The sequence below is a fragment of the Chiroxiphia lanceolata genome, chromosome 4, assembly GCF_009829145.1.
Source record: "Chiroxiphia lanceolata isolate bChiLan1 chromosome 4, bChiLan1.pri, whole genome shotgun sequence".
NCBI classification, from domain to species: Eukaryota; Metazoa; Chordata; class Aves; order Passeriformes; family Pipridae; genus Chiroxiphia; species Chiroxiphia lanceolata.
In genome coordinates, this window is record NC_045640.1 from 69,007,061 (window position 1) to 69,024,484 (window position 17,424).

Below are 17,424 nucleotides of genomic sequence, written 5' to 3' on the forward strand. Positions count from 1 at the left end.
CTGGAGAGAAGATACTTTTTTTTAACTTAATGTTGAAGTTTTAACTTAAATTAGTACATCTGAAATCAAATCCACCTGCAATATCCAGGTAAAGTTCTAGGTTCTGCATAATGACAGAAAGGCAATCTTGCCTTAGGCCATTGTGATATACACATATGAAATATAGTCAATATAAGTAAGTGCAGTAACACAGCTAAAAACCATTTAACATATTTTGTTTTGAAGCAACATGAATATATGCAAATGAAAGGCTATTTTGTAATGGTTATTACTGCTTAGCTAACAGAAACAAACTTTGCTGAAATCAGCAACTGTAGTGTGCTTGTGATTTTGGAAATGTATCCCATCTGGACAATAGAGTTTTAAGTGGAAAAATAAAAGGTGCTATATTTAATTCAGGCCCCCCCCTTTGATCAGAATAAGCAGCATGATAAGGAGTTGTTAAAAATCGTACTAATCAGCTTCATTTGTACCCAAAGCTTCAGAACTAAATGAATGAAATGGGGATCCTCCACAAAATATATTTATACATCCATGACATATATAAAAATTCTCCCAGTCTCATCTTTTGTGCTAGTAAACCTGTTATCTTATTCCTTATGATTATAATTTATGTTTTTAGTAATTTTGATAATGTTTCCTATCCTAGCAGTAAGTTAATTACCAGCACCTGGGAGTAAAAACAGCATGAACTGCAGGCCTGCTGCTCATGGAGCAGATAAAGCAGAATATGAAGACAGTGAAATCATAATAAGTCTGAAAGGAAGATGTCAGTAGTGCTAAGGGCGTAAGCTTCAAGGTCTCTGTTATTTAGGACAGATTACCAGAGGTATGTGGGTATTACATAAGAATTTAAGTATCCCTGGGATTTTTTGAAATGACCTAAGCAAGTTCTATGCCAACATTTATTCAGAATTTCTTTTGACTTCCTGGAATACTGAGAGAAGAGATTCTAGAAAAAAAAAGCATACAGACACTTTGGAACTAACAACTCCTTTCTATTATCACATGGCAAAACTTCCTCGGGGATGCAGGGAAAACGGTCCTGATTTTTCAAGAGCATTTTTGTGGTTTTTTTTACTTCTTGTTTAAGGATGATTTTCATAGCAATAATTTATATTATTAAATGTACTTAAAATGCTACTGAACTACCTTGTGAAATTACCTAATAGTTAGCAACTAGATCCATCATTCATTGCTAATAATTCACTGTCATATCCATTGTAAGTAACTTCCATGAGAAGTAACTCTCAGCTCGTACTATTTCTGATTCTGCCTCTCACCTGAAGAACAGCTGTGCCACACAGACTACTTTTCTAGCTGCATGGGCTGACCTAATAAAGGATATTATTCTACCCACAAACCTGTCTTACTCCAAATACAGTTTCTGAGCAGGAAAAAGAAAACAAATCCTGGTTTTGTACTAAAAGCTGTCATCAAGCTGTGAACTGAATGTACTTTTACAAAACAAAAATGGAAGCCTGCACAAATTCTGTAAAATGTATGTCAAATCCAGGAGATAAGAAGTATAATTTTGGTCCTACTGTAAAATGACTTGGCTCTTCAGTAATAGCCTGTTGAGCACAAATAACTGTAAACAGAAAAGCTGTAACTAACACCCTCATTAGTTCATAATAAATATTTAGAATATCATTATAAAGATTTAAAATGTGTTCATTTTTGTTTGTAAAAGCTACCTTAATGGTGTTATAACATTCAAAATAGAAGCCCTGGTGTACTGAACCACCAAACCCCTGGTACAGACCAGAAGTCCATCTGTCTTTGCAATTTTAATTATACATTCACCAGGTTCCTGGAATTGTTGCTCAGCAGCAGAGAAATTTATGCATATTGTTATGCATTACAGACACCCTCCTTTTAAGTACAAAGTACTTGCACAGCTGAAACATTTAAACATAGTAGACCATTGTTTTGTCCCCTTATTAACAAACGATAAAAAATCAAGATGTGGAGGGGTGAACACAATTTATTCAAATAGAGAGTGTTTCCCATTTGCTGAAACACTTCAGGTCAAATAACTATCATTCCAATGTTGTTCTCATTCAGCAGAATCCAGTATGAATTCTCATGCTCTTTCTCTGGAAAGAAATTTTCTCTGTAATACCATGCTTTCACTTCCAACCCACAAATTCTTACTCATATTTATGAGAAGTGTTACTTGTTTCAACTTTCCCCTATAGTGGAATACCAGCCACAAACTGTGACCAAGTTAAAAAAATCCACTTTTTTTATCTGTAGATTTTTCTAGCTCTTAGGGTTCCCTTCAGGTGAAAACACAGCATACAATAAACCAGCCTTTGAAGGAAGAACTACAAACCAAACACCTTCTTAAACTGAAGGTATCACAGAACTGTTGATTCAGCCCAAGTACAGGGCAGAGAGAGCAACAGGTGAATCAAAGCAGCCAGTTCCTGGGACAACCTTGCACAGCACAGACAGCAACTGGAGTTTACTTGTCCCATTGCAGGCAAATCAGGAAAGCCAACAACCACAGAGATTTCTCTCTCTATTGCAAAACCTTCCAGACCCTGTTTTCAGGAAATTAATTTTATCTATTTGAAGCATATCTAGAGACATAAAATACCCAAAATCTTTGTTGAAAATCTTCAGTTGATATTCTTCATATAGAAAAAAGATGGTCATTAACTCTTTAAATGGCACCCCATGCAGCCATAGGTTAGCAAAAAATAAACTCCTCTAATTTCTGCACCCAAAGTTGGCAAAATTCAGTTAAACTTTTCCCTATAGAATCTAAACAACCACAAACTTTGAGAGCTGTGCTACAGCACTGTTTCCGGAGAATCTTCTTACACTCAACTTCATCCTCTTCTTTAAAGATTTTACATTTCTTATTAATTTTATGCTTACAATTGCATATTAGTAAATTTTTAAGTAACAGAATTCTAATACCTCTAAAATGAAGTAAATATAAATACCTAAGACACATCAGGTAAAACTGGAACTGCCACTTCAGAGATTTCACTACCTTTCCCAGTCTCAGCAGCCACATGAGCTCATGTGATGTGTGATGGGCACAGTCCACACAAGGATGTTACTCCTGCTGCTCTGCCAGAAGCCAGTTTTGCCAAAACCCCCTTCCAAAACCGAAACACAAGAATTGCTGTATACAGTTATGAAAATACAGTATTACAATACTAGTACACTGATCTTTGCTATAGATACTAAATGAAACTATAAAACATGAAGAGCAAGATCTAAAACATTTTATTCTCTACAAAATAATCAAGAAACATGGAATAATTTCTATACTAGGGTATTGCCAAATTTCCCCTTGTAAAAGCTAATCCCAGTAGAATAATACCTGTGTTTACTTAAACTACATCACAGGTACATCGTGTGTAGTAAATGCAGACCATGTGGATGTACTCCAAATCAGTTTTGATTTGCTGGTTCAGTAACAACAACACTGTAGCCGTTGTATCCCATTCCCTATCCTGAACAAAACATATAAGAAAGCATCCAAAGATTCTGAGCTTCAACAATGGATATGTCACTTTGCTAAATACTATATTTCTAAGGAAATTAGTGTTGAGTGTTATTCATGGAATGTTTCTAAAATTTGAGTCATACACATGTAAGCCATCTGGAAGCACTTCCAGGAGACAGGAGATTTGAAGAAGTATAAACAGTGTTATTTACATAATGCATGTTTTACTTTTTCCACTGTAAAGAAAGAAAGAAATAAAACCACCTTAAACTCTTTACATACAAAATGATTGTAATTGAAAAAGGACTGTTTAAGAATTTGCATGTGATACAAGGAGATTAATCAAACATTAATGACTGACAGAATTTCTCCTGGTCAGCACTACCAGAAAAGTCTGTGGCAAGAAAAGTTTCTGGCGTTATAGTAAAGAACAGTCAACAAGAAAAAGCACAGAATGCTGGATTTTTGTTTAAATTATCAAAACCTAACCAGAGAAATCCTAAGACAGAGACAAATAAAGCATATTTTCCATCTATTTTCATATTAAAGCAATTAGATATGAAGAACTTTTTTCCATTCTGCTGATATGAATGGATTTTATGTAATTTGCCAAATGCCAATATGAACATTTCATATTCCAAGACCATGATTTTTTGTAATGAATTACATGGGTGTAGACCTCTGTGTCTTTCAAGAATCCATCCAAATGAAAGAACATTTACATGCACCTCACAAAGTCATTAAAGAGCAAAAGCCAGATTTTATTACTTTTATTACTTACGCTACACAGTAAGCCATGCTGACCCTTCCTTGTTAGAAAATAAGCTCATTAGAAAACCGTATCAATATAACATTACTAATTATCAACCCACGCTGAGGGAAAGAACTGCACAGCTCTTGACCAGATGCAGTTTGTTTATTAAACACAACTAATATGCAAAAGATTATTTACCTGCTTTTCTTTATCCACTTTGGACGTGAAAATCTGTTTGCATTTGTCCTTAAAAGCAAAGTTTAAAGCATGTGTTTGGAAATATTGTGTAACATTTAATAAATCACCAACACCAAAAATCCTACAGAGAAAGAAATGGATCTTAAAAATAACCAAAACCTTTAAAATTTTCAAAGTTGACACTACACCAAGTATATTGTAGTATATCTCTTCTATGAGCTGTAACAATGGCCCAAAACCTTCCTTTTAAGGTCCTTTCTTTTTCAACCATTTGGTTTTGGCAATCTGGATTTATTCTGACACGCATTCAGGGTATGAATTTGGTGTTAGCACAATATCAAACTGCAAGTGAAATATCAGTAACAGTGAGAAATAGCTTAGATTTTCAACTTCCTTCTTCATACATTTCTAAGTCTAGGGATACCTATGGAAACTGCAGGACAGCAGAGTATTTCACAAGAATGTGTAGAAATTGCTTTCCTGCACACAGGCGGTGCTCACAGTCCACATGAAAGCAACGCCAGACGGTTTACAGAGGTATCAGAAACTTGGTAGCACTTTTTAAATTATGTTATTCTTCTAAATTAAAGAAAGGCTTCCTCTGGACACTAAGTCTAAAGCTGAGGAGGCAGTGCTACTACACGGCTTTGAGAAAAGGAATTGTACTATCCTCGGATGCCCTCAGTTCTGTTTAAAGGAAGGCTTCTTGTGAAGGAGCAAGCCAAGCTAAATAGCTGATGGGTAAGGAAGGAGTCCCACCTCCACACACATCTGCACATATACAGTGTTTCTTTGGCAGTGACTCACTTGTGTGTTTGATCCAGCTGAGTCAAACCCAGTTTAACCCAGTAACTGGCAGCAGAGTAAGCCTGTCTGACTGAACACTAGGATGTAGATGTTAGTTGCTCTCTTTCTAAAGCATTTAAATATCCTCTTTTTAGCATTCAAACCATATAGCCTTGCTTTTAAAAGGCTGAAACGAGACAAACATCAGCAAAATTACCTTTTTCCATACATATACACACTTCTGTGCACAGAAGTGCACAGACTGCTTGCTTTTCTATATGTTCCTCCTTCCATCTACTATGAAATCTAATATCCAGACCTCATGTATTTTAGACTTTTCAGAGGTGCTGTTCAGATGTCATCCATACAATTATATATTTTCATTTTTCAAACATGAGTTACATCTCACATCACAGAATTTACAGACGGGGAACAAATCTAACATGTTACTGATATAACTCAGTTTTGTATGTCTCAAAGTGAAATACTGTTGCTTATGTGCTAAGAACAATAACTTCTGGAGAAAGCTGATGAACAAAATCTTCAATCATATGCCTAAACTTCAGGCCTAAGACTTCTACTGCTTGGAACTAAAGCAACTGTTGAGTGATCAAGACAAGCTGTAAATCACTCCATAAGAGTGGGCTCTTATAAGCATTTGATTGACTATTTTAGAACTACTCCTGACAGTTGTAACTTCAAGTGAAAACAAGATCTAATGATTTGGTCATGATGCCTATGAAACTGACTTTACTTTCCTGAACACTTAAACTTTTTGATCCTGTTCAAAATGCAACTTCAGTCATGCATTTTACGAAAAGCAAGTAGAAACAGTAGAAAAAAAAAGTGCACGGTTGACATGGAACACGATGAAATGTGCAAATGACCAGATCTAAATATGCAGGCTGGGGGTAAAAAGACCCAAAATCTTACATTTTAACCCAAACTTAAGTAAAAAAAAGCTTTAGGAGCAGCTGATCTGTAATTTACAAATATTTTAATAATAAGCTAAATTTTGTAGAAAAATTCTGATTTTGCAAACATCTTGCCTACTCTTGCCTTACATGGCTATAACCTAACAGGTTTTGTAATATCCAGCTGTAAATTGTGGAAGATCTAACTAGACAAATTATGTTTAAATAAACAAAGGAGAAAATATGTGAAGTAAAAAAAAAATAGATGAATGCTCTACTGTTTTTAACAAATATGTATTTTTATTAAGAAATTAGGAATATAAAATAAGCCAAGTCCATGCAGAAGTCTTAAAACCATCTACCCCGCCCCCCATCTTTCTCTGTGTCTTCAAAATTGCATTTTAACAAATGTAAGTATTATTTATAGTTAAAACTCACGAAGTCAAGTAAAACAATCAACCACACTATAGTCCTTGAATGTGCAGGAAAGCATAAGGGCAAAAATGATTAGTCATTAGTTTTTTGAGGCTAAGTGCCATGAATTGTCTAAAGGATTTCTTTCTGTGTTGATCAACACAATGCTACTGAAAACATTCAGTATTTTCAAGGTCCTTAGAGAAACAAAATTTTAACTAATTGGAAAAAGTTTTTTTCCTTCATCACCAATTGCCAGATGTTCAGAGAGTACTTTGAGGATCAGCTTATCATTTTACAGTACATATTGTGCACTGACAGCAGTGACTGTACAAATTATGTGATGTTTTCATGCAATAAAGTTATGATCAGGATAAAAAAATTGACAGTATGTAAAAATAGGAACTTTGGCTCTCTGAAATATTTTTAAGTTTTACCTATGTCATACCACAAGGTATTTATGTTTTTCTAAAGCATTTCAAAGATACACTGTGGGTGGGCACCCAAATTGAGTTCATTTCCCTTTATATGGAATACTTTAAAGAACTAACACCACCATGAAGGATGGCTGAGTGTCCAGGAAGCTCATCTATGTAGCTAAGCCAAAAGACAGTTTAAAGGCCAGTTCAACAGCAGCTTCTGTGACTGAGTCATGAAAACAGACGTAACACTCCTGAGGTTTTGGATGTAAAATGAGTCTCCTGGGAAAGAAAAAAGAATAGAAAGAAGAAAATCTTCAGAGTTGTTAGTTTTTTTCTCCTCAAATGATAAATTCTTGTTTTACTCTGAGGTTTCAGTAAGAAGTTAAAACCAGCTCCTGTGTAAGACAGCTGGCAAATTTCAGTGTCTCTCCTGCATTTAATTTTTAAATCAAGTTATTCTCTGCTCAGTTTTCTCATGGCTGTGCATGGAAAAGAATCTTTAGGATATCAGGATCTATTTGTGTGGTACTAGTATGTTTGTAGCAATTCCAGGTTTCTGGGCTACAAGCTGCAATCAAGGTCCTTGGGAGCAAGCCCCAGTATTCAAAAATTTACTAATTCCCACATACTAATCCAATGAGCTCTTTTAGGGAAAGAGCTAAAATAGGAAAGCTGTTAATATCTGTGCATAACCTTGTGTAGCATTATAATTATTTTTTAAAGATATCAACAGTAGCATAAACATTTTTTAAATGTTTAAATTAACAATTTTAATTTTTCCATGCAAACTCCATTTATGTACATTCCTGGTGGGAAACAACTGCTTTTTTTTTCTCTTTAAACATCTTCCCTCCCCTCTGCAAAAGCTGTCAGCTCCATGCTGTTTTCACACTGGCTCGGTGCTCCCCTCAGTTAAAGGTGGAACTTCACACAGGGCAACTTCCCAGTCCCAAATTAAAGATACCTCAGTCAGTTTGCTCAAGCATTTCGGTGATGTGCTACAGTATTTATTCTTGAAGAGTACAATGGCACACTCAAAAGCTGGAGACAAAATTTGTCCTTAAACTTACCCCACAACCCAGTAATTCACTGTTGGTGGCGGTTTCTTCTGGTCAGTCCAGTTATCAGGAGAGCACTCAAACAAAACACCGTGTTCTCTTACCAGACCTGTCCCCTCAGCTGCCTTACTAAATTCTGAAATTCCACTGCCTGCCTTTTTCTTTTTCTGTAAAAGAATTGCTGAAACATTAGTAGAGAAGGAAACTTGTTTACAAAACACTAGCAACTATGTGATTTCTTCAAGACTCTCTGATGATGACATTGCTATCAAAAAGCCAGGCTTAGAATATGTAACTAACTTGCTTACTTCTCCCCGTGGTTTTGTTCCTCTGGCATCAGAAGGCTTTTCCATTGTTACACAATTTGGAGTTAGACACATGCTCCCTTTTTTGACTTTTTTTTTCCTTCTAGCTGAACACTATTTCTCTATTTTAGACATCTGAAATAATACAGGTCCTTTAAAAAACTGTTAAAACAGCTAAAGCTCTCATCTTTCTCTCTCTGTGTGCCTCCCTAATTAAGAACTGTGCTAGTAAAAGTCCATTGAATAAACTTGTCCAGGCAGGAATTTCTTTTTCTAAATAAACAGCTGAAGCACTTTGCTCAGAGTATTTTCTTACTCTTACTCAGTATGAGGGCATAAGATTTATAGAAAATAAAGACATTTTTGTGTTTAGTTGAGCTTTTAGAGCCATGTCTTATACAAAGCTTTTGAATAAACCTTAAAAGTTCAGTTAATCTCTGGATCTGCAAATGAAACTCCTATTCCAACCAGTTGCTTCAAAGGCGAAATAAAAGGTTTTCTTGGAAAAAAATCTCAAGGAACTTATGTCTGCCATACGCAAACCCAGAAACCACAACTTTCAATTGCCTACAATACTGAAGATGTGGGAGCTGAACATCTAGAAAAGATGGTCAAAACACCACTGTCCTAATTTCTCAAAAATGGTAGAAGTGAAATGCATCTTAGCAGTTCATAAGCAAAACAGGTAATATTTGTCTGAGTGTCTTGAATTTCCTTAAACATGCTTTGGATTAAATTAATAAAGCATAGTCTAAATTACTCATAGGTTCATAGAGATTTCACAATAGACAACCCTTCCTGTATCTTTCCTTAGTACATAAAATTGTTTCATGTCAGTAAAAAATCAACTGTGCAATTAGCAAAGCAGACTTTTAGCACAATAAAAGTGCGCACTGAACACAAAATGACTGATCTGAATGGAGTATCTCATAAATTGAGAACCCGCCCATAACAGTAATATCAGAAGCTTTAAAAACGACACACATGCAAATACAGCAAAGCATTGAAATAATTAAGTGAAAACAATCTTGAAACACTGAGTTGAGAATGTAAATAGAAAAACAAAAGCAAAGTTTCTGTACCTCTTTCCTTATGGATTGCTGAAAAATGGAACGAATTGAAAGACAGCACCGATAGAAATTCTCGATTAACTCAGGGTGGATGGAGCCACCGAGCTGTGCTACTTCTTTGTGAGTTGGAGTAATAAAGATTCCTTGCATCGTTTCCAAAGAGAGATAGTGGAAGAGAGTATTCTCAGGACCAGATGTCAACCTTAAAAAAATTAAATCAGGATTCAGAAATTCCAGTTTATCAACATATACTTTGTTTCTTAAGACAGAATTGTTTTTCTGGTAACTATAACAGAGTTCCAAAATGGATACAGGTATTTTCTCTACACCAAGGAGATCCTGCTGATTTGGACTGTTAATATTCATTTTAAAATAACAACTAAAAACAAATCAAAAAATCATGGTACTAGTTAGGTACTGCATTTGTGTTCTCAAAATTTGCCCCAACAAAGAAAAATGGAAAGAAAAATAAAAACTTTGTCCTTTGTACACCTACCTAGAGATACCAAGGAGTACAAGGTTATGTGTGGCTCAGAACTTTTATTTGAACTTTCAAGGTCATACAGATGTGAGATATATGCATACAACAGTGACATATTATTCAGAAACAGTGTTTTATTGTATTATTTTGTATTTTTTCTTTAATTAAGCTCTCAATTTAAGAGCTTCACTTCTGATAATCCTTGCATAGTGAAGCTTTGGTTAGAATAAAATTATGCAGGAACTTCTGTGATCTGTGTATATTCAAAAAATGATCCAAGTATGGCCTAAAATATGAACTACTTAACAAAAATAATTTCTTACTTGATAGCATTAAGAAGTTCTTTATCTTTCTCTGAAAGGTTCTTTTTTAGATTTCCTAAATGACATGGATTTGGCAGGGTGTGTTTTTTTCTAGTGGCCTGAAAAACACGCAGATAGATGAAATAACAGAGAAAACACAGCTAAAGGAAAAACAGAATCAAACCAACAAATGACCAACTTAGAAGAAAATAATGCAGCATTTTTTGAAAAGGCCGAAACAGTTGCATCAACTAAGTTAAATGTATTTTATAGCCTATTTTAGACTAAAATGAGTTAGAAGCAGTTGGACAATTGTACAGCAATTTGTCCTGGTAACTTATGTTTACATGATTATTTCAGGGATATTCTCCAATTATTTCTGCTGATTCAAATGCAGCTGTGCCCACTTCAGTCATGTGAAAACCCCAAATATTTATAAGCAATGATAAAATAAAAAACCATGTGATGGCTCTGAGGCTGACCCAAAGCTTCCCAAGCCAACAGAAGTATTTGCTACTGAATTCAGGGATTCTTAGATTTATTCTTTTACACTGAAAGAACACCACCCCCTAAGCCCACGAGAACTTTATCAATTCTCTCAGACCTGATCCACTACAGGTTGTGGATTAGTGCTTTCATCTTCTGCAGGACCTTCGTTACCCTGTTGGGGTCCTCCACTGTTTCTCGTAGGGCTCAGCTTCTGTGTTGTTAGGGAAGAGTCCCCAAACAGAGATCTTCTGCTCGCTGGAGTAGTCGCTGGTTTGCAAGTGTTTTGTATTTTGCTTAGGATAGGCGAGGTGGTCAAGCTCTCCAGTTTGTCACGTGTTGCAGGAAGGAACCAGTCAGCACAAGCTAAAGGTGGAATGGAAGGAGAATCCAGCCTTTCCTCTATGCTGACATCTATTCCTTCCAGCTGGAGTATGGTTGCTTTGACCTGATCTACATATATACAGTCTGGTCCTGGATTCCCAATAGCTTTGGATGCACAGCCTCCTGCCTCTAGTAGGACACACAACATGAAGTGTCTCTGCAAATATGAAGGGAGCAACATTAGCCTTTGGTTTAATGTACAGTATGTGCTGTGTTATATCTTATCTGAGATTTGGGTAAAATACAGCACTATATTCAACACTCCTTCCTCACCTCCAGAGGAGTTATTTTCTTCTAATCAAATCACATCCACGGACATCTTTCTGTTATTGTGTTATTTAAGTTAATGACCCAAACATAAAAGCTACTGTTTACAAACTCATTAGCTGTTTGCTTTAAAGAAAGTCTACATTTAAAAAAACAAAACCAGACACATTTCTGAAATGAGTTGTCTGAAAAGACAAGATCATGAAGGTAAAAATACTTTCAACTGAACTGAAAAGGCATAAAAATGATCAGAATTTATACTTAACCTTTGCAAGCTTTGCAGATGTATAAATAATGCTACTCTCTGAGAAATTCTATCCCATAAAAAAACTACAATATAAGTATTTTGTAGAATTACCAAAGAAAATGCATGTAATATATATATCTTAGTGAACAATAGGCAAGATACAACACCAAAGAAGAGACCCAGAGAATGGGCATACTGCAGTTGTTAACTTACCAAGCCAACTATCAGTAAGAAGTATCTTGCTTCAGGTTCCCTGTATCCTGTAAAACTTGAACCTTCACATGGCTGGATATGATGCTGTGGAAATACTTCCCGCCACATCACTAACTGACCGATTCTCCGTTCTGCTGCCAAGGGTAACAGACAGTAGTGCCGACAATATAAACCTATATCAATAAGATCTTCCTTTGGCAAGTGATTACCAATCAAGTAACCCTTAAGTAAACACAGAAAAGGAAGTGTATTCAGTAAGAAATTCAACACCATCATATATCACTTCAGAGTACTTTCTATGTAGAGGTATCCCTGCTCCACATGCATTGTCATCTTAAGCTATCTGCCCATAGACTGTCATCTTGGTATACAGTTGTACAACAGATAACACTGAGCTTTTGCACCACATCTAAAGACTCAAAATACTGAAATATACACAAATAAACCATCAGCATACATGCAAGTTATCAAAGGTGAGTTGGGTAATGCATGGCTTTAACAGCTTGAAAACACCTACAGCATTAAGTTGCTTGAGTTCTCATTTAATTCTCTCTCCAAAATTAGTGAGCTCTCACTGGAATTAATAAAATTTACAAAGAAGATACATAGTACAGCAGCGGTTTTAGCACTAAGAGCTTTACAGCTCAAGTGCTATCATGGTAGATACTGTGCAGGTCCATTTGTGGGAACAGTTTAGTCTTGTGACACTACCAACATAAAGAACAATTGCATGATAAAATCACCAAAGTTTTCTTTAAGTAAAGGCACTTATCTGCCTCTTTATACTGTTGATTACACCGTCTATATTTACTAAAAAAATTTATGAATGAGGTCAAAGTGAAAAAAGCTGTCTATACAATTTTTCAAGTCTTGCATTTAAAGACGGACTAAAGATAGACTGCCTGCTGATAAAAAATTGCAGTGAACAAAAAAATTCCTATTAGAATATCCTACAGTCTCACTTGAATTGATACTTATTGCTTTATTACTCACTCTCTCTAATCCTCTGATCACACACCAAAAAACTCCAGTTTCAAAGATGTATTTTGTTCTTATGATCATAAAGTACATATAATTTCCTTTCACAATTTTTTTCTGTTATGGTGTTTGAGTTCTTGTACTAGAAATTCATGTTTAAAGCAATCATACAATTATTTCATATTTGTGAGGTTCTGAAAGGGTAATTCCAGGAATAAATTAGATTTTTATTTTTTTTGCTAATCTTTAGGTCTTAATCATTAATAATCATTAATATTACCTTGTAGAAGAGACAAGAGCCCAAAATCATATATAATCTTCTAATGTTATAATAATCTTCAGACTGTGGGGAAAAAAATAATTGTATCGTTTTTAATTCAGAATTTTTATTTTATTTACCAAATGCAAGTGAACTACTTCTGGTAAATTGTAATCAATATATTACTTAATGTTTTCATATTTGACCACCTCTTATTACTAGTACAGCAATTAATACTGAGCAGTAAAGGGAAATACCAAATTTTCAGCCTCCATTATTAATTTTCATATCATTAAAATTTTCTCAAAAAATTCCAGCAGAAAATAACAAGTTTCCTATTTAATAGTTATTTGTCCATTAACAATTTTTGTTAGGATTTGCTCACTTTCACAGTTCTTAACAGCAAAGTACCTACCTTAACAGCAGTGTAACTATTGACACCAGGGGCCCTCGTAGAGTAAAACTTTCAAGTCAAAGCATTTTTTTCCAGTACTTGACATTTTACCTAAAATATACCCATTCATTGATCTTTTAATGCCCAGTGGTCTCTGATTAGTAACAATCTGTTTAGCTGGATATACTGTAGTTTAAATTAAGTAGGTGCAATCAATTTCTGTGCAATAAACTGTAACTTACAACCACTGCTTTCTGTAAGTATTCATCCAGGTTGTTTAGAACAGTGATTCTCTTGAATAGAATTTTAAAGTAACTGTTCTGAAACATGAGTTTAAGAGAGCTTTTTCATGACAAAGTAAAGCTGAAATTTCAATATGTTTACACCTCGCACAACAAGAGTTACTTAAGTAAATTACTACAGTCTCCTTTAACAGTATTAAAAATAAGCATAATTTGTAATTATTTTCTGTAAACTGGAAAATTTAAGTTTTCATTGCTCCACAGGTGTTTTCAGGTTTATTCACAATTGCTTGGGAAGGAGACAACTCTATCATCATGGCTAGGCTTCGCGAATGAAGATTTGGGAAGGCACTATCCACATTTGCTGCAGGCACGCTGGTGGCTTATGAGGCCAGTATGTGACAGACATATCCGATTGCAAAAGGCGCAGCAGAAAGACTCCTTAGATGGTGTATTTTGCAAGATACGGTTCTTTCTGCGTTGCCTTTTTTCCTCGAGAGTGATCCTGCGTGAGTTCTCAAAGGAGACAGCTGCGTTATAGATGGTGTGTCTCCAGGCCTCCCGATTGGAGGCCAGAGTAGACCAGTTATGGTGATCAATATGGCCAAGGCTGAGATGTTGTTTCAGGGAGTCCTTGAATCTTTTCTTCGGGGCTCCTCTCTTGCGGCAGCCAGTGGCAAGTTCACCATAGAGCAGGATCTTAGGGAGGCGGTGGTCCTTCATCCTTGAGACGTGCCCTGCCCATCGCAGCTGCGTTCTCAGTAACATGGCCTCAATACTAGTGACAGCTGCTTGCTCTAGTACAGATGTATTGGTCACAAAATCTGACCAGTGGATGTTAAGGATTGTACGGAGGCAGCGCTGATGGAAGCGTTCTAGGAGACGCAGGTGGTGGCGGTAGATGACCCATGATTCGGAGCCGTATAGGAGAGTAGACAAGACTATGGCTTTGTAAACACTGATCTTGGTGCTTTTCTTTAAGTGTTTATTACGCCATACTCTCTTGTGGAGTTTTCCAAAAGCATTATATGCCTTAGCTAACCTGTTGTCTATCTCTCCGTCGATCTTACCATCTGAGGAGATGAGGCTACCAAGGTAATTAAACTGTTGGACTGATTTGAGCTCTGATTGGCCAATGGTGATGTGGGGATGATGGAAGACTTCCTGAGGTGCAGGTTGATGGAGGACCTCTGTCTTCTTTAAGCTGACTTCCAGCCCAAAGAGCTCAGCAGCATCTGCAAAGCAGGATGTTAAACGCTGCAGAGCTGCTTCTGTGTGGGCAACAAGGGCAGCGTCATCAGCATAAAGCAGCTCCCGGACAAGATGGTTTAAGGTCTTGGTGTGGGCCTTCAGTCGCCTTAGATTGAATAGACTTCCATCAGTACGGTATCGAATGTAGATGCCGTCCTGATCATCGAGGTCTGCTGTGGCCCTTTGGAGCATCATGCTAAAGAAGACGGTGAATAGGGTAGGAGCGAGAACGCAACCTTGTTTCACACCATTCTTAATTAAAAAGGGCTCAGAAAGTGTGTTGCCATATCTGACTTGGCCGTGCTGATCCTCATGGAGTGAGATGATCATTTTAAGGAACTTGGGGGGACAACCTAAACGTTCCAAAATCTGCCACAGACCTTTTCTGCTCACAGTATCAAAAGCCTTGGTGAGGTCGACAAAGGTTACATAGAGACCTTTGTTCTGTTCCCTACACTTCTCTTGCAGTTGTCTGAGGACAAATACCATGTCTGTGGTGCTCCTGTTGGCTCTGAAACCACACTGACTTTCAGGTAGAATTCCTTCTGCTATAGTGGGTATTAGTCTGTTCAAGAGTATTCTTGCCAGGATTTTGCCAGCAATGGAGAGCAGAGTAATACCACGATAGTTTGAGCAATCTGATTTAGTACCTTTCTTCTTATACAAAGTGATGATGACAGCATCACGAAGGTCTGATGGTAGTTCACCGAGCTCCCAGCAGCGCACCACAAACTCGTGAAATTTGGTGTGGAGTGCAAGGCCCCCATGTTTCCAGACTTCAGGTGGAATTCCATCAACCCCAGCTGCCTTGCCGATTTTTACCTGCTGTATGGCCTTGAGGTTTTCTCCTAAAGTGGGGGCAGTATCCAATTCATACTTCATTGGTTGTTGTGTGATGGACTGAATTGCTGAATCTTGGACTACACGGTTGGTACTGAAAAGAGTCTGAAAGTGTTCAGACCATCGATTCAGAATGGAGGTTTTATCTGTTAGAAGGGTTTGACCATCAGCACTGAGTAGAGGGCTTTGGACCTGGTATGTAGGTCCGTATGCTGTTTTCAAGGCCTCATAGAAACCTTTGTGATCACCTGTATCTGCGCATAATTGAGTTTTTTCAGCTAGATCGATCCACCAGTTGTTCTGGATGTCGCGGAGTTTCTGCTGGAGCTTGCTGCATGCGAGACGAAAGGCTGTTTTTCTTGCGTGACAGGATGGTAGTGCAAGGTGTGCTTGGTGGGCGGTTCTCTTCTTCCTCAACAAGTCTTGGATTTCTTGGTTGTTTTCGTCAAACCAGTCCTTGTTCTTCTTGAGGGAGAACCCTAAGGATTCTTCAGAGGAATGCAGGATGCTGTTTTTAATATGAAGCCAGATTGTTTCAGGAGAGGAATCTGTGGGAATGTTTTCGAGCCTAGTTTGAAGGTTTGCCTGGAAACTGTCTCTTACTGTGGCTGATTGGAGATTGTTAACTTGGAGTCTTCTCCTTGGGATGCTGCCCCTCTTTGGTTTGAATTTGAGCTTAAAATTGAGTTTACAGCGCACAAGCCGATGGTCTGTTTGGCATTCTGCGCTGGGCATCACGCGGGTATGGAGGACATCGCAGGCATCTCTCTGTCGCACTAAGACATAATCAATGAGGTGCCAATGCTTAGAACGGGGGTGCATCCAGGTTGTCTTCAGACTATCTTTCTGCTGAAAGATAGTATTAGTGATGGTGAGTTGTTGCTCTGCACAGAATTCTAGCAGAAGTCTACCATTGTCGTTGCAGTTTCCAACACCATGCTTGCCTAATACTCCTTTCCAGGCTTCAAAATTCTTGCCTACTCTGGCGTTGAAATCACCAAGGATAATGATCTTATCGTCTGCAGGAACCTTTTGGGTAAGGAGGCGCAGGTCAGTGTAAAATTTATCTTTTTCAGCAGGGTCAGCTTGGAGAGTTGGGACATATATACTAAAGATGACAACATATTGCTTGTTGTTTAGCGGAAGGCGTAGGGAGATAATGCGGTCAGAGTGACCTGTCGGCAGATTTTCGAGTTTAGGGACAATGGAGTTTTTGATCATGAAGCCGACTCCTGAGAGGTGTTTTTCGGTTCTGGGCTTGCCTGACCAAAAGAGTGTGTAACCGGCACCATGTTCTCTGAGGCTGCCTTCTTCGTGAAGGCGAACTTCGCTGAGAGCGGCGATGTCGATGTTGAGACGAGCCAGCTCATGGGCAATTAGGGCAGACCGACGCTCAGGACGTCCGCTACCCGCATAATCGAGCATGGTTCTGATATTCCAACATGCTAGAGTTAATTTAGGTACACCTTTGGAGGCAGGTGCATGCCTTTGTCTTTTGCTCTTTGTGCGACCGCATTGGAGGAAGATGCCCGTTGGTCTGCGGTTAACCAACTGGGTGAAAGTGGAGATGAGCTTTGTTTAGGCCACCTTTTCTAGGCCCCTCTCCGAGTGGAGCAAGCAGTGCTGTCCTTGAAAAGGCTGCTTGGTCGTTCAGGGTGCTGCCCCAAGAGACTGTCATCTCCAGTCAGTC

General features: G+C 37.6%; 1 protein-coding gene across 2 annotated transcripts in view; it reads right to left on the reverse strand.

The window, feature by feature from the left end:
• Window positions 1-6,399: 6,399 nt before the first annotated feature.
• Window positions 6,400-17,424, reverse strand: part of INTU (inturned planar cell polarity protein) — a 45,981-nt gene continuing 34,956 nt past the window's right edge. For both annotated transcript variants that reach the window (XM_032686463.1, XM_032686462.1), the window contains exons 10-16: window positions 13,029-13,091; window positions 11,771-11,992; window positions 10,778-11,200; window positions 10,195-10,292; window positions 9,403-9,592; window positions 8,028-8,182; window positions 6,400-7,236 (exon numbers count right to left, since the gene is read on the reverse strand). In XM_032686463.1, the coding sequence (XP_032542354.1) occupies window positions 7,125-7,236; window positions 8,028-8,182; window positions 9,403-9,592; window positions 10,195-10,292; window positions 10,778-11,200; window positions 11,771-11,992; window positions 13,029-13,091 (1,263 nt within the window). In that variant the 3' untranslated portion in view covers window positions 6,400-7,124. The remainder of the gene's footprint in view (window positions 7,237-8,027; window positions 8,183-9,402; window positions 9,593-10,194; window positions 10,293-10,777; window positions 11,201-11,770; window positions 11,993-13,028; window positions 13,092-17,424) is intronic.